Source organism: Bos taurus, chromosome 15 (assembly GCF_002263795.3).
Source record: "Bos taurus isolate L1 Dominette 01449 registration number 42190680 breed Hereford chromosome 15, ARS-UCD2.0, whole genome shotgun sequence".
In the NCBI taxonomy this organism is placed as follows: Eukaryota; Metazoa; Chordata; class Mammalia; order Artiodactyla; family Bovidae; genus Bos; species Bos taurus.
Window position 1 is genome coordinate 37,466,171 of NC_037342.1, and position 20,793 is coordinate 37,486,963.

General features: G+C 46.7%; 1 protein-coding gene across 2 annotated transcripts in view; it reads right to left on the reverse strand.

Moving 5' to 3' along the window:
- The window catches only part of INSC (INSC spindle orientation adaptor protein), a 140,170-nt gene extending 123,763 nt beyond the window's left edge, over positions 1 to 16,407 (reverse strand). The window contains exon 1 of one of the 2 annotated variants that reach the window (XM_005216065.5): positions 14,164 to 14,240. Coding sequence is in view for 1 of the 2 variants with exons in the window: in NM_001205483.1 (NP_001192412.1) it covers positions 16,312 to 16,407 (96 nt within the window). In the remaining variant the exon portion in view is untranslated. Of the gene's footprint in view, positions 1 to 14,163; positions 14,241 to 16,311 lie in introns of those variants that run through there. The other variant, NM_001205483.1, reaches the window with a different exon arrangement.
- Positions 16,408 to 20,793: the final 4,386 nt, after the last annotated feature.

The window sequence follows — 20,793 nt, forward strand, 5'->3', positions numbered from 1 at the left end:
TCCTCCCTCCCCATACCAGCCCTCTGGGTCGTCCCAGTGCACTAGCCCCAAGCATCCAGTATCGTGCATCGAACCTGGACTGGCAACTCATTTCATACATGATATTTTACATGTTTCAATGCCATTCTCCCAAATCTTCCCACCCTCTCCCTCTCCCACAGAGTCCATAAGACTGTTCTATACATCTGTGTCTCTTTTGCTGTCTCGTACACAGGGTTATTGTTAGCATCTTTCTAAATTCCATATATATGCGTTAGTATACTGTATTGGTGTTTTTCCTTCTGGCTTACTTCACTCTGTATAATAGGCTCCAGTTTCATCCACCTCATTAGGACTGATTCAAACGTATTCTTTTTAAAGGCTGAGTAATACTCCATTGTGTATATGTACCACTGCTTTCTTATCCATTCATCTGCTGATGGACATCTAGGTTGCTTCCATGTCTTGGCTATTATAAACAGTGCTGCGATGAACATTGGGGTACATGTGTCTCTTTCCCTTCTGGTTTCCTCAGTGTGTATGCCCAGCAGTGGGATTGCTGGATCATAAGGCAGTTCTATTTCCAGTTTTTTAAGGAATCTCCACACTGTTCTCCATAGTGGCTATACTAGTTTGCATTCCCACCAACAGTGTAAGAGGGTTCCCTTTTCTCCACACCCTCTCCAGCATTTATTGCTTGTAGACTTTTGGATCTCAGCCATTCTGACTGGTTCACCCCCAAATTCTTTACACCATTATTCACCACAGCTAAGACATGGAAGCAACCTAAGGGTCCTTCAATGAATGGATAAAGAAAAAAAGAGAAATAATATATATACATACACACATATATGTGTTTGTGTGTATCTATATCTATATCACAACGAAATATTATTTAGCCGTAAAAAGAAGGAAATCCTGCCATTTGTGACAATATAGATGCACCCCGAGAGCACTATACAAAGTGAAATAAGTCATACAGAGAAAGACAAATGACCTCATTTATATGTAGAACCTAGAAGAGCTGAACTATAGAAACAGAGAGTAGATTGCTGGTTGCCAGGGGCTGGGGGTTGGGAGAAATGGGTAGATATTGGCCAAAGGGAACAAATTTTCAGTTATAAGAGGAATAAGTCCTGGAGATTTAATGTATGCATGGTGACTATAGTTTACAATACTGTATTGTATATTTGAAAGTTGCTAAGAAAGCAGATCTTCAAAATTTTCACCACATAAACAAAAAGGTAACCATGTGTGGAGACAAATGTGTCACTAACCCTACTGTGGTAATCATTTCATAATAAATATGTCTATCAACTCATCACATTATACACCTTAAACTTATACAATACTATATGTCAATTATAGCTCAGTAAATCTGGGGGGGGTGGGCCGGGGGGATGGATAGAAAGAAAGACCTGGGCTTGGCCAGTTACCCACCTCCCTGCTAAAATAGTCTGGCAGACAAGAGCACAGGATTATCAGTGCAAAACCTGCTGCAGAGGACCTGCTTCTTACCCTGACCTGCCTTTGTATAACTAGGCACAGAGGCCAGCACAGCCCCTCACCACTGTGCCTGGGTTGGGTGGGGCTGCCCCAGGCTGAGAACACTTCAGCTTATGTGGTCCAGGTATGTGGGGGTGGATGCTGTCATCCTGATAACTTGTGCCATCTGATAAACACAACCGGCATCCCATGCAGACCTTAGAACTCCCTTTCCAAACCCAAATGGTAGAACCAGAGAACATAAGCCAACAGCCAAGAAACCTGCAGCTTCAACTAAGGTAACTTCATGAACTTTGTCAAACTACTTAACTTCTCTGGGCCTCTTTTCTCATGTGCAGACTGGAAATAATAATGTATCTTTGATTACCCAGCACGGTTGCTACAAAGGCTGAAATACAGGGAGATTACACCGCTTCGTATCCTTATACGAGGTCATAAAAATAATAAGGATTTCATTAGTCAATATGGATATGAGTCTCTTAAAAGAACCAAAGGCATGAATTTATAAAGGTAGAATTTCAGGCAAAGTAAGAGACCTGGGCCAGGATAAAAATCTCGAAGTTAAGGTGTCAATCAAAATTCCTTAGCATTATGTAAACAATAAACCAGGAAGGTTATAGGACAGGTCCTCAGGAATCCTCTCTTCCAACCCCGTGGTTCATGACAAAGGAAACTGAGGTTGAGAGAGGGCAAAAGATTTGCCCAAGTCACAGGGGAAATTTGTGGCTGAACCCAGATTAGAATTCAGTTCCTTCTTCCCTTCCTCCCAGGTTCTTTCCAAAACCTGGTTCATGATGCTACTACCTTCAAGAGTGTGATGACACCACCCCTGAAGAAAACCCCACTGCCTCTCCCAGGACATTCACTGAGGGATGCCAAACTCAGGGCACTTATTCTCCTCTGTCTACAGGTTCAGTTTGCTGATACATATTACTCACTCATCTCCATGTGGAAATCCCTCTGTCAACACCATAGTACAAGACAAACAGATTGTGTTGACCAAAAGCTTAAGAAGCAATGACTCGTCCAGGGCTGACGCAGACCCCAGGGCCTGGACTGGCAGGAGCTACAGCACAAATCCCTCTGACTTTTCAGGAAACTGTCCCCAGCTCATCCCTTCCCACTAAGATCCTGAGTGGGAGGACGGAGGCATATCAGAGGACAGTTCCATCTGAAATCCTGCTGTTAAGTCAGACTTCTGCATGCTGTGGGCAAAGAACAGTACCTCTTCTTAAAGGTGTGGCCTTCAGCTCCTTGGGACAGGAAGGGAACAGATAAGTGTGTTCGGTGAACTTTTGGGAGCCCAGCCTCAGGCCAGACCAAGCACAGCACTTACATATAAACATGCATCCCAGGTACCCACCTAGAGGCTGCGAACTCCCCTGAAGGCTGTTCTCTCAAGCTGGGCAGGACCTCTCTCTCTCTCTTGCAATGGCCTCAGACCGAAGACACCCAGCCCCTCACACCTGTCACCTCTCCCTTTCAGCAGACACCCTTGTGAGAGCAGCCCCCTACTCCTCACATCCATGGCCCCTTGACCAAGAGCTGTGAGTCTAACTGAGGTAGAAATGGCCAGGCCACGAAGTGCATGAGGGATCCAGAGCCAAGCTCTCCCCCAACTCACAGGTGGCTCTTTCTGCTCCCACATCTGAGACCAGTCTCACATCAGCCTTGGTCCGTGTCAAGAGAGCATCTGCTCTGTATCAGGCTGCAGCTAGATGATGGAGAAGTAGATGCATAAAACAATTTCCTTTTTCTTAGAATCTCCTCTTCCATTAAAAGATATATATATATAAATGTAAAATTAAATAAGGCATAGTAATTCCTCCAAGATGAATTCAAATAAGATGCTTGACCTTTCTCTGCCACACGTGCTCCTGTATGGCCTTGGATAATTTATGCTCCTTTTCTGGACTTCCAATTTCCCATCTCCGAAGCTCTGCTCTTAACAAAATGTTCCTACAATCCAAGGACCCCCTCCCCAGAAGCTTCATGGCCAGAGATCAGACCCAAAGTCTTTTCTGCAACTTGCTCTGCCCAGAACCCTGGCTTCTCTGTGGTCTTTGCTCAAAGATACCTTCAAGTTCCAGGACACATCTGAGGTTTGTCCCAGTGAAACCTACTTCATCACCTGCTTCTTCTGTTGGCCATTAGAGCCCAACATCACTGCATCCCTACCTGCTGTGCATCTAGGGGCTACCCCAATATTCCTCCCAATCTTAGGGTCCTGGTGGGCAATAAGACCATGTAGGCTCACACAAGGCAATTGTCTTCTTGCTGGTTGCACAGCTCCCAGACTATTCTAATGTTAGTTGCAGCTTCTTAAAACACTGCTCTCATTGTATCATCTCCTTGAAAATCTGCAGTGGCCCCCCAGTGTCTCTCATCTCAGATCTGAGCTCCTGAGCCTGGTGCTTATCACTCTCCGCATCTTGTTTCCACCCCACCCACCTCTTTGGGCCTTACCAAACCCTCTCCTTATGCTCACGCTTCAAGGCAAGTTTCCTGCTGTTCTTCAGGACTGACTTGCTGTCCCCACACGTCAAGATGCAGCTTAAATGCGGTCTCCTCCTAGAAACTTATTCAGACCGCCCCACCCCAACCCAGACCACAGGGCACCCAGAACACTGAAGTGCTGACTGCTCCTCCCCCTCCATATCCACATAGCTAGCCCTTTCACTTAAACAGAGCCCTTGTGGCCTCTGTTTAAATAGCCACATATCAGAGAGAACCTCTTGACCTAGCATAAATGTATAAGTCCCCTCCCACCCTTTGTATCTTTTATATTTCTCACAGCACTCAGCATCATTTTGCATAGATCAACCAGTTTACTGTCTTTCCACAACAGAAAGCAAATTCTCTGTGAGCAGGTGTTTCGCTTGCTGTTATATTTCCAGTGCCTAGAACAATGCATGGCACAGAGTAGGTGCTAAGTATTAATAGACCATCGTTGAATGAATGAGGGAGGGAGGGAATGAGTGAAGGAGTCTGTAGCTTAGATCCTGGACACCTTCAGGCATGTCTCCAAGATGCTCTTATCTGATGTAGCTGCCATTGTCCTACGTCTGCTCAGCCCCAGCCCTGTCTGATGTTGCAGCAGATGGACAGCACACATTCTGGGGGTCTCTTTGTAAATGACAAGCCCCAGAGAACTGAAAGAGCAGCTTCTAGAGGAGCAGGGCCAGGATCAATCCACTGCCTGGTTTCTAAATGCCACATTTTAAACCCTGCTGTCCCGTCCTCCCCACCCTCGGCCTCTCTGCAAATTCCATAGGGTTAAAAGGGCAATCCTGGTGGAAATGAAGAAGAAAACAAAAGCGTCCTCTTTTTCATGATGGGACTCATGGGGAGCTGTGTTTCTCTTTCCCTTTTAAGCCTGAGCCCTGAGTACTGCTGTGGAAACCAGCTGCCACCACCTATCTATCTGATTAAGGAGCTTAATTCCTAAGCTCTCATCACCATCGATAGAGGGAACGGGACACTAGAAAAGCAAGAAGTGAAATAAGAGGAACAGGCAAGCAGCATCTCCCTCTCTTGCTGTTAACACTTCGCAAGCACACAGGGCCCTCCTCAGCACAGTGATGCCTTCCCACCCTGACGTCACCTCACCTGGGCTCCTGGACTCGAGGACCATAGGGAAGAGGCAGGTGAGGGTGACTCACCAGCCCTGAGCCCTGCTACAGACCCAACATAAACTCTCGTTTGCAGATGGATAGGTGGGTGGGTGAGCAAGTGATTGTGAAGGCGAAACATATATAGAATGAGTGAGTGAGGAATGCAGGAGTGGGTGGGCCGGAGTGATTGAATACGTTCTCCATCCTGGTGCCATTGGCATCTTTGCAAGGACACCTCACTGGGCTTGGCAAGACCCTATCTCTGAATTCTCTTTTCAGCCTGTCTCTAGTGCAGTCTTAGGGATGGCGAGGAGGTTGGCAACTCCTGACTGAGATGAATCAGGCAAGTGATTCTCAGTCTCCAAGAAGCCTTCATAAATGTTTGTTAAATCCTTTGTAGCAGGCAAGGAGGCAGAAAAAACCACAGGAAGGCCTCTCAGATGTCCTGTATCCTCCAGAAACCCAGAAAGTAAGTTACAGCTCAGGGAGGCCATGTGACTTAGCTATTTTATCCAGGAACTTCTTAAAATCATCCAGGAATTAGACGCCATCTATCACCAGTCCTCTCAAAGCTCCTGAACGGCAGTCTAGTTTGCTTGCCCAAAGACAGTAAGATGTTTCAGAGGTAGCCACGGGGTGACAGGCACCTCAAATGTAACATGTCCTAAAATGAATTATAATCGTCCTCCCCAAATCTACTTCTTCTTTAGAATTTTTATTCTACTGAATGGCACCACCATCTATCTGATTGCTTGGCTGATAAAATTTTATTCATTCATTTATCCCATAAATTTTGTGGCAGGTGTCAGTAACATGCTAATTGCCAGAATAAAGCAGTGAGCAAAACTCATCATCAAATAAGAAAAGTAAGCATTAATTATAATGAAATAATTGTAAATAAACGTAAAATCGCAACTATGATACATTTGAAGGAAGTATATGTACCGTGAAGCTTTGTAGAATGGGATTTGACCTAATCATGGAGGCCATGGAAGTGACAGCTGAACTGAAAGGTGAGACATAAAAGGAATTCAGTATGTGAAGACATGAAGGAAGACTGTTCTAAGAGGAAGAACAGCAAATTTAAAGGCCTGTGGCAGGAGGCTTGACGAGCCCAAGGGTCTGAGACAAGGCCAGGAGAGAGGAAAACAAGGACTGGGCAGGAGGACACAGGAGTGGAGGCGGGGCTCAGACACATGGCTTTGCAGGACTTACGGAAAAGGTTGGTCTTTAGCTTAAGATCAAGAGGAAACAACTGAAGTACTTTTGAGGAGGGAAATGACAGGAGCTGTGTTTTGAAGTACACTTGGCTGCTGTGTGAGAACAAATTTAAGGAAGCCAGCATGGGTATCGGTAGACCAGTTAGGAAGCTCTCACAGTACTCTGGTGATATTGGTGGGGACGGAGACAGAAGTGATAGATTGGAGAGGGATTTTCAAGAGAACACAACAGACTTGGTGGTGGATTGGATATGAGCTTTAAAAGAGAAAAGCATTGAAGATGATTGCCAGCTCTCTCACACACATAGATACATAGACAAAGGAGCCATTCCTAAGATCTGAAATACCTGAAGTGAAGTGAAGTCACTCAGTCCTGAAGAGGACCACATATGAACAGGACAGTGTCGAGCAAGAATGCACAAATTCCATTTTGCACACGCTCAGTTTGAGAGGTCTTGGAAATGTCAACCTCCCTCCTTCACCTCCCTTACCTTCTGCATTCAACCAGTTACCTGATTCTACCTTCCCTCTACCCTGACTTATTTCAGGTCCTCATAATCATTGCCTGGATAAATAAAACAATCCTCAAGCTCTCTCTCCTTCCAATCCATCCATTCCACACTGTAGGTCTTTCTAAATACTGCCTTCTTCCTCAAAGAGTCCCTCCCTGACTACCCTTCTAAAGCAATACTACCCTCTCATTCTCTATCTCAGTCACTCACATTTTTTTCTTTCTAAAAATATATAATAATTTGTTTTATTTTTTATTAGGGCTTCTCCAGTGGCTCAGTGGATAGGGAGTCTGCCTACAATTCAGGAGACACAAGAGATGCGGGTTCAATCCCCTGGGTTGGGAAAGTCATCGAAAGCATCCCTACCTTCTCACTCACTCTCTCTCAGTCACTTGGGTTTTTTCTTTCTAAAAATACATAATAATTTGTTTTATTTTTTATTATAACTGTATACCCTAGCTCTGTTTGCTAAGAGGGCATAAAAGCAATGACACACGAGTAATAGGGAGCATATGCAGCCCCAGGTTTTGGTTTCTAAATACCATTCTCCACTAAAAGGATCCGGGACTCCCTGGAGAAATGACTAATTTCAGGGCTGGAGCAAGGAAAGAACAAGATGAGCCTGGAACATCCTGCCAGAGCAACAGTAAGCAAGTGCTCAGAGAACGATGGGGGAAATTCGAAAGAAACAGGAGCCAATTTGCAGAGCCTCCCACTGACCAAATCTGGGACAATTTGAACATCAAAATAAAACATACAAATTTATTCACCCACTGAATAAATTAAGAATCTATGAGTTCACAGTAATGAAAGAAAGAAGGAAGGAAGGGCAGAGAAAGAGAGAAAGAAAGGGAGAAGGGAAAGATTTTTCCTATAGTAAAATGCCAAGTAGCATAGAAGAAATGACAGATTCAAAAGTATCAATGATGAGGAAATTAGTGACTAAACATTTGATGTGGAACAGGATAGTTACATAACCTCAAAGTATCTCTCCATAAGTTACTAATTACAAAGGGAAAAGCAGTAATGGCACAGTGAAGAAACTGGTGAATATCACCTCAAGCAAGTGACGAAAGCTCCCATCGTCAGTACTGGGACAGTCCCCACAGCCTGTGCTTCTGGTATGCTAACCTTACTTTAGTGGTACTCCTGCTCATCATGCATAGCTTGAATCCAGTCATGCAAAACCATTAGATAAGTCCAAACGGAGGGATACTCAACATAATGACTGGCCTGTGCCATTCAAAAACGCAAATATCAAGAAAGATAAAGCAGAGGAACTGCTCCAAATTAAAGGAGACTAAGGAAACATGACAACTAAATGCAGTCTACAGACTGGACCCTGAACAGGGCAAGGAAGACGGGAGAGCTATAGAGACGTTAATAGGACATAATTGTATTGTGGTCAGAGAATATCCTTTTTTAAATGAAATACACACTTAAGTATTTATGAGCAAAGGGGCACCATGTCTTCAATTTACTCAAATTGATCAGAAATATGAATATGTTACATGTATTCATATATACATGATAAAAACATAAATATGCATCATTATAATAAATGAACAATAAAGTATAAATTATACAGGTAATTTAAATATGTATGTTCCATTTCTCAGTCATGTCTGACTCCTTTGTGACCCCGTGGACTGTAGCCCACCAGGCTCCTCTGTCCATAGGATTTCTTAGGCAAGAATACTGAAGCAAGTTGCCATTTCCTCCTCCAGGAGATCTTCCCTACTCAGGGATGGAACCCTTGTCTCCTGTATTTCCTGCATTGGCAGACATTTTCTTTACCACTGAGCCACCTGGGAAATTCCTAATTGAAATATACATAAATAGTAAAATAACATATTTTATATTATGAGAGAGAGAAGGAAGGAAAAACAAATGAAGTAAATGCAGTGTCTTGTAATTGATTAAAGGATGCAGATAAAGGATCTTTTTTTTTACCAGTCTTGTAAATTTTCACTACTTTGATATACCAAAATTAAAGGGGATATAAATTTATTTTTATATTTGCTGAGTGAATGAGCGAGCCCATGTCCAACCATGACCCTCCCCGTGCTTAAAGTACCTCATAACTGTCATGATAAAAATCCGAACACTTCAGTACAATCAGCCAGCCCTGACACACTCTCTCTCTCTCTCTCTTTCTCGTCACACTAGCCAGTACCCTCACTGCCTAAAATTCCCTGAGCTTTAACCACACAAGCCAAGGCTTCTGTGCCTTAGCCTATGCTGGTCTCTTGGCCCTCCTCTTAGCCTCCTGGAATCTTCCTGTTATCTTTCCAGATCCAGACCAGGAATTCTCACCTCATGGAAGGCCTCCCTGATTGCTCCAGCTGGGAGTGACAGACACTTCCTCTTCTGATACACCAGTGCCTGCCACGATCCTGTTCCACAGAGAAGCCTGTCACTGTTCACAAGCCTGTCTTGCCACATGAGGACCAGGAAACTCCTGACACCTGCATGCTCGGTGCTCTGCATGGGTCCAAGCACGTCACAGGATCTCAGTTAATACTGCAGCATGGATACGAGAACGATAGTGACAAATTTTTCTGCATCTTCCAAGAGAGCCCCTGACTTTGGTCTCTCTCACAATCTTCAAAAAAATACAGAAGAATAAAGGAAATTAGTTCTTTTCAGTTTTTTATGCATGAGGCCTGGAGAGGGTAAGGTAAGACAGTGTACCCAGATGCTGAGCTACAGCTGGAATCTGGACCTCTTGCCATCAGCCTAGTGTTCTTTTCCAGCAGGAAATTGGGACAAGAGGAAGAATATGCATTTATAGTCCACCTGTTCTATGCTGGACACCATGCTTTAATAGACTTTCCAGTTCTAACATCACCACTGTGTTGTAAGGAACCCCTTCTTACAGACTCAAAAACGGGCTCCAAGTCAGATCTGACAGCAAAGCCCATGCTCTTTTTCTCTGCACATTGCTGGCTTATGCAGCCCACCTCTGACCCTCCATCAGGGGCAACAAGCAGCACCGAGTCAAATGCCTGTCCCTTGACCATGTCTTTTAAACCAGCACCACACACAGACCCACAATGCAGCCCACACCTCCAGACAACATGCATTTCACATGGTTTCCAAACCCAGGATATTTGGTTTGTAAGACAAAACCTCCATTTCTCCAGCAAAAAGTGAACACTATACACAATTAACCAGCCAAACTGCTGACGCCTACAGACGCTGCCTCACGCCGAATGAGGTCTGGTATGCCCAGAGACGTCCTCAGAGGATTCAGGACTCCCCCAGAGCTTGGCACTGAGGGCACCATGCAGCTGGAAGAGGAGACTGGGCTGGCTGGATCACAGTTTCTGGGTGGAGGCTCGGTTCCCAGGACAGAAATTGCTCCAGGGAAGAAGTGAGGCCTCTGGAGGCCACCCCGAGGGAGTGGTTGGCAGGGAGGTGGTGGGGTTGGCAGGGGGTTCCCCACCCTCCTGCGAGGCCTTCCCCACCCCTGCTTCCCACAGAGCAGCAGTCCCCATCTGAGGCCGGGAAGATTACTGACACCAGTGATATTCAGGTCCTAGAGCCAGAGAAGGCAAGCCTTCAGCTCTCCTCCAGTAGGCCCAAAGGCCTGGACTTGCTTGCTTCCAGGGTCTTTTAGCTGGGGAATGGTCAAAGGACCACAGACCACAGAGTCTTCATCACAGGCTCTGGCATCAGACAGACCTGGGATGGAACTTTTGCTGGTTCTACCTTCAGGCTAATCATTTGACCTTGCTGTGCTTCAGTTGGACTTCCCTGGTGGCTCAGACGGTAAAGAGCCTGTCTACAATGCAGTGCCTCAGTTTCCCTGTGGCCGTTTCCTGAAACAAAAGATGCAAAGAACCTAACAAGGGAGTTGACCTTTAGTAGATAAACTAAAGAATGTGAGTAACTGAGCAAACCTTCTCCCACAGAAGTACTGACTGCCTCACCTGAGGCTCTCTTGAAGTGAAGTGAAGTGAAGTGAATTCACTCAGTTGTGTCCGACTCTGCAACCCTGTGGACTGTAGCCTGCCAGGCTCCTCTGTCCATGGGATTCTCCAAGCAAGAATACTGGAATGGGTTGCCATTTCCTTCTCCAGGGAATCTTCCCAACCCAGGGATCGAACCCGGGTCTCCTGCATTACAGGCCTGGTGGCTCAGCTTTATCCTCTGAGCCACCAGGGAAGACCTAAGCCTCCAATAAGAGACTCTCTTATTGGATTTAAAAACTGTTTTAGCTTAAATTCCCAGTAGAGATGTAATCAAGTCTTACCTTTTTGAGATGGCATTTACCCGGGAAGGAACAAACCCCTCACCCACCTCAACCCACCAGCACACCACCCAGCACCAGACACTTCCTAGAGCCCCAGGCCAGCAACTCTTCCTCCCCCATAAAGGGAGTGCCTCTGGGAGACTTCAGCTTGAACGTGGGAAACACATGCCAGTAGCAGGTGATTTAATGCATACTGAGAGGTGAGAGCTCAACACAAAGCCTTAAAGCCCACCACGGGAGTCCTATCGAGTAATCTCTGTTGCTGTTGTTGTTCTGACTCTTTGTGACCCCATAAACTGCAGCACACGCCAGGCTTCTCTGTCCATCACTATCTCCCCGAGTTTGCTCAAACTCGTGTCCATGGAGTCAGTGACGCCATCCAACCATCTCATCTTCTGTCGCATCCTTCTCCGTAATCTCTAGTGCTAAACCTTTACTCCCACTCCTCCCCCTTCCAAATACCGATAGTCTCAGGTTGGCTGAAAGAAGCAGTCTTACAGTAAATTAATTAGGAGTTTCGCCAACTTTACAATGTGGCTGAAGGCCTGCCTTGCTTTCAGATGACTCTGGTGACACACTTCTCTTGCAGATAAGAGGTGACAAATGACTTTCTGACCACGTGGCAAACAGGAGAGCCCCTCATGAGGAAAAAGAAAAATAAGTGAACACTAGCCTATGGTCTCCCAGGTCTAGGGAAGGGGGCAGAGAGGCCCTTTGTGTGTTCCACACTCCAAAGCCCACATTCCTCCTACTGAGCTCTGGCTCCAGAAACGCCATCGCTGATCAGAGACCATGTGATCCACACCGAGGGAGGCAGAGCTCAGGTCCAAGAGACACAGACCTCCAAGCAGGGCCCGAGGCTTAGGCGGGATCACAGAAGGAGTGGGGTGGCCATGGGGCCAGGGCTGGGCAGAGGGCAGAGGTCAAACTCCTTCGGGCACCCAAACACTCCTGCTTTTGAGACAGGGAGAAGCTGGCAGCTGAAGCAGTCAAAGGAGGGGAACTTTATCAATGGCCCAATTCATTCGCAACAATCCCCATTGTCTGAGCCAGCACAGAGATGGGCATTTTCTCCCAGAGCCACTAGGAAGAAAAGCCCCAAGACATGGTCACAAATCAGAAGCCAAAAATATAGAAACCAAAATTGAAACATATGGTTTGAAAGCCAGATGAAATATTTGAAATTGGAGATGTCCCCCAAAACTCTATGCAGCGTGGTTCTCCTCCTCAGAGACCAATAAAATACTTAATTGTTGATTGTTCATTTATTTATTCTGATCTCTCTCTACAAAGGATGTAGAAGTTTACAGTTAAAGATGGGTGTGCTATAAAGTTATTAAAGCAGAAATTAAAAGTCAAAACCAGGGTTCCAATGAATACATTTACGAGGATGAAGCAAATATGATGAACTAAGAGCTTCCTGGCAGCCAGTGTAAGAAGGGAAATATACAGGTTGTGTCATGAGTTCAAGAGTCACAGGGACCTGTAGAAATCTCTTGAGCACTCTAAGCTTCGATTTCCTTGTTAGAGAAAACAAGGGGGGAGGGGACTATTAACCTAATAAGGCTGTTGTGAAAACTAAATGAAATGAAGCATATATTACAGATTCAACAAATAGCGGTTGTTACTATTACCGTTTTTGCAGTTGTCTGAGTCTTAAAGTTCTCTTCTTTAAGTTGGAACTATATTAACTTAATAGGGCTGCCTTGATGCCCTGTGAGTCCTAATTGTTGCTCTAAAATTCTGATTGTTAGGTGTATGTAGCTGATGAATTAAAAACTGGGGAACCAGCCTAGGACTCATGGTGGGTACCTCAGTTTTCCAGCGTCTTTTCCTGAGTTTTAAGGTGGCTGGGGACCCCCCACAAACAAGAAGGCTAGGGAAGGCACACAGACCTCCTTCCCCACCAGCTTCACTCTGCAAAAGGCTGCCCAACTGACCACAGCCTGCCTGTATTAAGCCATCCCCAAGGGTCAGGTGGAGGACCAGGCCAGGGAAAGCTAGGTTCCAGCACATCCTCAAGAAATGGCTGAAGCCCATCTGCTCCCCTGCATAGGAGAGAAGCTGGTGGGATGAGAACTCAGGCACTCCTTAGACCAAACCATAAACACTAAGGAAGAGAAAGTCAGTGTCATCTGCCCTCAGCCCCCAGCCAAAGCCCCTGACTGAAGATACTTCCTACCCAGTTTCTTAGACTTGCCCAAGGTGCCACATGGAGGCTAAAGGGACCTTAGAGGCTGAGACTGGGGTGACCCAGTTTGCACACTTATGTTTTACACATGGAGCTACCTGTTGGATACGTGTCACTATTGCTAGGTGTACATGCTGAAAGAACATGAGTCCTGAGATGTAGCACATGTGAGAGTGGTGTGAGTGGTAGGAAGATGTGCACACATGAGCAGCTGTGAGCATGTGGCTGCCTTGTGAGTGTTTGTAGGTGAGTGGTCTGCTCATGCCCCGGTCCTCCTGTCTCCTTCCAAGGTGACCATGGGGCTGTCTCCACAGCTGGCTTGGAACCTCATTCTCTCTGGTGTTGGTGCTGAGCTCCTGCCCTGCTCAGAGTCCTAAGAAACCAAAGCCGGGTGACCCCCAGAGAAGACACCCCAGCTGGGGACAAGTCGGGTCACCCTAGAAAGTCTGAGTTCAGATAACACTACTTATCCTCCGCCCCTGCCTTCATCTGCTCACTCACAGGCATCCAGCCATTCACACATTCGCTCAGCCCCATGGAGCCTGCCTGCCACACACACTTGAGCCTCCACTTCCAACAGTACTGACCCAGTCCACACAGGACAGCATGTGCCACCTGCGGACACACTCCAGGTCCAGGCACACGTAAGGCCACAAGCACAGAAAGGCACACCCTGTCACCCACGTTCATACCTTAGGACGCATGCTAGAAATTTCCATATGCTCACATGCCGGCCCAGACACACTCCCTCCCTCTGAAGCTCGCTCGCACTCAGGAGCACTCACACTGCTACATCGACACATAATATCCAAATAATCACAAGAAAGCTCTGCCCCTACCAGGCTGGGCACAAAATCCAACCCGGGGAGCGCCGTCTACTTACTGACTGGGAGCGAGTGAGAGCCTGTGAGCGGCGGCCAGACCGGCGGTGGAGGCGCAGCTGGGGATTCGCAGGCTGCGAGCGAGTGACCCGCCCGGTGGCCCAGCCCGAGGGCCGCCCGCGGCCCCGCGCCCCCGCCCCGCTCTGCCCCCGCCGCAGGACCTCCGGCAACAGCGCGCTAGCTGCCAAGCCCCTGTCCCGCGTAGTCTCCGCCGGCCCGAAGCTATTTTGGGCCCCTGGCAGCGCAAACCTTGCGCTCTGGGCTGTGGGGCGCGCTGGAATGGGGACGTGGTCAGGTCTAATTAGAGACCTGGCTCACCCGGGGCCAGGGCCGAGTCAGAGCGGGTAAGCACCCGGGAGCCTCGGTGCCGTCCCGGCGGGGGTGCCCACATGTGCCCCACATGCCAACATCTGGAGAGGAAAAGGAATGCATTGGAGCTGAAACAAAACGAGGAGGGGTTTGGGTGCGGTTCACACGCTCTGCGGAGGGAGCTCTGAACTTTGAGCAGCCCCCCAGACGCCTGGAAGGCCACTTGGTTTATTTACTGCAGGTGCTTCCCTTTGGAACCTAAGTCACTCCTCTAAGTTTGCCGACCTGCCAAAAAGGACAGAAGATGGTTGCACAGGCACCTTTTAACTTGGGGACACGTCAGACTTCCCCTCCAGACCTAGTGTCAGATGGCTAAGTCTAGAAAGAAGGCTGATTCCTACCCAAAAGCTCAGGAATGTCACATTCTTGAACTGAAAGGAAGCTGCAGTCATTCCATCCAACTCTCTCCATCCTGTCAAGAATCTCCCAGGGGCTGGGAGGCGGGGTAGGCCAACTCTACCCACTTTGGAGGGGAGTGGGGGTCACCAGGAAACAGCAGACCCTAGCCTCCCCAGGGCACTATTCCCAATTTTGAACCCGCTTATTGGCAGGAAGTTCTCCTTGGCGTCTAACTTAAATCCCTCATGTGCAACTGTGTCCAAATGCTCACACCTTTGTGTTCAAGAACAGGAAAACCAGCTTTGTCTCCATGACACAATGACCATACCAAGGTCCCATCTCAGTCTCTCTTCCTTGATGCTAATATCCCTGTTCCCTTTTTCAGGCCCTGGCTAAAAATGACAGCTGCTCCCTGGCCATGGACACATTGCAACTCCTGACATTAACTCCACCACCTCAGCTCTCTGGGGACCCCAGGCTCTGCAGGTGCTCAGTCATCCTCCTCAGACAAGAAACCCTGACCACAGCTTCCATCCATTGGAGACAGCCTGATTCTACTCCTTAGACTCTTGAGAAGGGCTTCGATTCCTATCTCAGCAAAGGCTGTCTCAGGGCCTGGGGACGGGGCTTGGAGCCCCAGCCATTCGCCTGGCTATGCATTAGCACTGGAGCCACAGACTTCCTCAAATGGGCAGTTTCCTGGATCGTTAAGTCCATTTCTGGTAGATCGCACGTGCATGCATGCCAAGTCACTTCAGTTGTGTCCGACTCTGTGCGACCCTGTGGGCTGTAGCCCCTATGGACTGTAGCCCACCAGGCTCCTCTGTCCATGGGATTCTCCAGGCAAGAATATTGGAGTGGGTTGTCATGCCCTCCTCCAGAGGATCTTCCCGACCCAAGGATCGAACCCCACATCTCTTATTTCTCTTATGTTCTTTACCACTAGTGCCACCTGGGAAGCCCTTTTTGGTAGATCAAGTGATATTTAAAAAATAAAATAAAATAAAATAGCCTGGACTTTATCCTCAAAGAAACCTGACTTCACATCCTGCCTCAACTACTTTCTAACTGTGTGTCCTTGGACAAGTCATTTAATCTCTCTGAGGCTCAGTTTTCCCATATTTACAATGGGGATCGTAATAATCTCTGCCTAGCTCATATGTTATTCAAAGTAAAAGATGAGATCAGGAATTTATGTAAAAGTACCTGGAAAGCTATTTTTTAGTATGCTAGAAACAGAATGAAGCTTAGATCATGAACAGGATAAATATTAACAAAAAGCCTCAGGAATCTTTTATTCTCAGGTCCAAACTCTGAGTCTGAGTTTCAGGACAAGAGAGGAACAGATCTGGTTTGCTAGGTGCTCTCTATGTTCCCTTGGTATGGATGTCCCCCACGCTGCGTTCACACACACACACACATCCGTGTTCCCAGATACATACAGCACAGCCCAGCCTCTTGGGCTCGAATCGGCCCCATAGGCTCCAGCTGCCTGGACCCTCGCTGGCTGTCTCTCCATTCCCAGGGGGTCTCCTCATAGCTCCAGTCTTGGCAACAGCTCCAAGTCTCCTTACAGAGTCTCCAGCAGGCAACTCCTCTCTCCTTGCACATCCTTCTGGGCCATGGCCCCTGCAAGGCCTACAAATCCAGGCAAAGTTGGCAGAGGCCTTCTCCAAGGCAGCTCAGAACTGAGGCCGTGGAGGGAGCTCAGAGTTGGAGCATCATCCCACTCGCCCCCTCCCCTCTGCCTGCCTGGCTTCCCAGTGCTGTCCTGCTTAATTCTTAATGGAAATTCCATCCCCAGCGCCGGCCCTGGCTGGCTCAGGGAGTCCAGGCTTAGGCCAACAGAAAACTCCACCCAGAGACAGGAGGCCTCCCTGGCCATATAAAAACAGATCCACACATATTCACATACATGCTCACAGTCTCAGCAGACAGACATGCCTTGGAATCATTCACAAACTCAGAGAGTCTCACCCAAACACATACCCAAAAGAATAATAAGCATTATAATTACTAGCATTTACTGCATGGTGGTAAGTTTTTATAGGTATGAACTTCCCTAATTCTCACAATGACACTGGGTTTGTGGGCAACTTAGCTACTATCCCTAATTTACACACGGGGAAACTGAGGCACGTGGAGCAACAATGTACATTAGGCATCTAGTGATAATAGCCTACAAAGTAATAAGGGCCTTAGGAAGCATCACTACAAACAAAGCTTGAGAAGGTGATGGAATTTTAGCTGAGCTATTTCAAATTCTAAAAGATTATGCTGTGAAAGTGCTGCACTCAATATGCCAGCAAATTTGGAAAACTCAGCAGTGGCCACAGGACTATAAAAGGTCAGTTTTCATTCCAATCCCAAAGAAAGGCAATGCCAAAGAATGTTCAAACTAGCGCACAGTTGCACTCATCTCACACGCTAGCAAAGCAATGCTCAAAATTCTCCAAGCAAGACTTCAACAGTACATGAACTGAGAACTTCCAGATGTTCAAACTGGATTTAGAAAGGGCAGAGAAACAAGAGATCAAATTGCCAACATCCATTAAATCACAGAAAAAGCAAGAGAGTTCCAGAAAAACATCTACTTCTGCTTTATTGATTACGCCAAAGCCTTTGACTGTATGGATCACAACAAACTGTGGAGAATTCTTAAAAAGATGGGAATACCAGACCACCTTACCTGTCCCCTCGAAACCAGTATGCACGTCAAGAAGCAACAGTTAGAACTGGACATGGAACAACAGACTGGTTCCAAATTGGGAAAGGAGTACGTCAAGGCTGTATATTGTCACCCTGCTTATTTAACTTATATGCAGAGTATATCATGAGAAATGCCAGACTGGATGAAGCACAAGCTGGAATCAAGATTCTGGGAGAAATATCAATAACTTCAGATATGATACTGAAAAAAGATACTACTCTTTTTTTTATTAACTATTTTATTTTATTTATTTTTAATATAAATTTATTTATTTTAACTGGAGGTTAATTACTTTACAATATTGTATTGGTTTTGCCATACATCAACATGAATCCGCCACGGGTATACACGTGTTCCCCATCCTGAACCCCCCTCCCTCTTCCCTCCCCGTACCATCCCTCTGGGTCATCCCAGTGCACCAGCCCCAAACATCCAGTATCATGCATCGAACCTGGACTGTTGATTCGTTTCATATATGATATTATACATGTTTCAATGCCATCCTCCCAAATCATCCCACTCTCTCCCTCTCCCACAGAGTCCATAAGACTGTTCTATACATCTGTGTCTCTTTTGCTGTATCGCTTACAGGGTTATCGTTATCATCTTTCTAAATTCCATATATATGCGTTAGTATACTGTATTGGTATTTTTCTTTCTGGCTTGCTTCACTCTGTATAATAGGCTCCAGTTTCATCCACCTCATTAGGACTGATTCAAATGTATTCTTTTTAATGGCTGAGTAATACTCCATTGTGTATATGTACCACAGCTTTCTTATCCATTCATCTGCTGATGGACATCTAGGTTGCTTCCATGTCCTGGCTATTACAAACAGTGCTGCGATGAACATTGGGGTACAAGTGGATGACACTACTCTTATGGCAGAAAATAAAGAGGAATTAAAGAACCTCTTGATGAAAGAGGAGAGTGAAAAAGCTGGCTTAAAACTCAACATTCAGGAAATGAAGATCATGGCATCCAGTCTCATCACTTTATGGCAAAAAAATGCAGAAACAATGGAAACAGAGACAGGCTTTATTTTCTTGGGCTCCAAAATCACTGCAGATGGTGACTGCAACCATGAAATTAAAAGACACTTGCTTCTTGGAAGAAAAGCTATGACCAACCTAGACAGCATTTTACAAAGCAAAGATATTACTTTGCCAACAACAGTCTGTCTTGTCAAAGCTATGGTTTTGCCAGTAGCCGTGTATGGATGTGAGAGTTGGACCATAAAGAGAGCTGAGCACTGAAGAATTGATACCTTTGAGCTGTGGTGTTGGAGAAGACTCTTGAGAGTCCCTTGGACAGCAAGGAGATCAAATCAGGCAATCCTAAAGGAAACTAGTCCTGAATATTCATTGGAAGGACTGATGCTGAAGCTGAAGCTCCAATACTTTGGTCACCTGATATGAAGAACTGACTCATTGGAAAAGACCCTGATGCTGGGAAAGACTGAAGGCAGGAGGAGAAGGGGACAATAAAAGATGAGATGGCTGGATGGCATCACCAACTCGATGGACATGAGTTTAAGCAAATTCCAAAATTTGGTGATGGACAGGGAAGCCTGGCGTGCTGCAGTCCATGGAGTCACAAAGAGTCAGACACAACTGAGTGATTGAACTGAACTGAATAACAGCCTAACACATTAGCATCAGGAACCATGATCAGGGGCTTATATGTGTGGTTTCATTTTGCCACCATAGTAACTTTTTTGTGGAAGTTATTGTTATTCCCATTATACAGACAGGGAAAATGGAGGTCAGATGGTTTAAATCACCTGCCTTTGGCCTCACAGCTTGTAAGATGAAGGGAGATTCTATACAAATATGTGTGGGAGCCCTCATGGGTGAACAAAGGTAAACACAAGTAAACAAATAAATGAACACTCTCAGGAGGCACAACCACAGATAGAATCTTCTACCAATAGAGAAGCCAGAGAAATGGTCCAGAGCTGCATCAGGCAAAGATCCCCTCTAGCCTGACACCATGTTCTTCTTCCCTCCCAAAAACTTCACAAGTCACTTCAGCAAGGCCAAGTTAGACCTAAACGGAGAGTAGATTTCAGGTTTACAATTCAGGCAGCAAGCCTGAACTACCATCAACCCCCAGCCTCAGCTCCAAACCCAGTTTGCCCAGCACACCTCCGTGGTCACTGGAAGAAGTCTTGGGTGCTCTCTTCTGAAGGGATCATGAACAAACTTCATGCAGGGAGCTCTTCAGAGACTCTGGACCTTGTCAGGGGCTGGCCAAGGAGGGCTCCAGTTCCCAGGCCCAGATGAGGCTGCACGGGGCTCACAGGACAAGGCAGGGCGCCGGAGCCTGGCCTCGGGCAGAACAGAGCACGGGCTGCCCAAGGGAACTGATGCCACACTGCAGAGAGATGGTAAGGCTTTGGGGGAAGGACGGTGGGCACAGGAACGGCAGGGCTACGTATAGGATAAATAATGAAGTCCACAGCCCTGGGAGTTGGGAGAACAGGACTGCAAAAGAAGAGAACAGAAGAAGTTATCAATCCAGGGACTTGTCCACTGCTGGAATTTTCCATGCTAAGCTAAACATTTCCAAGCAGGGCAGTGCTGGCCTGGGCCCCCTCCCCAGTAGAGTGCTCTGGAAGGCCTACAGTAGCCAGGGCCATCTCTATTGTCTCTCTTCATTTCCCATCTCGTCCCCACCCCACAATTCCTTGTGCTTCCTGCTGTCAAGAGTCTATCCACTCTGTGGTCTGATGACAGCTTAGCATGGCAGCCCTGTGGGGCATCTATATTGGAAAGGGATTTTTCCAGAGAGGAGTGCACAATTGAACCTGGAATCGTGTAGCCAGGCAATGGCTCTAAGAGGGGGAGACATTTGAAGCCCAAGAGTTGGCATTTCTAAGAGGTTTCCAGGGGATGTGAGTGGTACTGGTCTGGGTGAGGAGGTCACACTCTGAGAACCACTGCTTTACAGAACAAGAGAAAGTCAGATGTTTCAACTCAAAACTAAAGGTGCAGTCTAACTTCAGAGTGCAACTGATTTCTGAAAGGGCCCTAAAGAAAGACTTCCCCTTCCTGTCAGTAGTTTCTACTTTCCTTTATCCACCTCCATCTTCCCAGCTTCTGCGCTGGCCCAGCTGTCTGTTGGTTGGTCTCTCCGGAGCTCTGTGATGGTTCTGCCTGCCTCAGTCCATCTCAAATAAGACATGGCATCCTCCACACTGCCCTCCACCCGC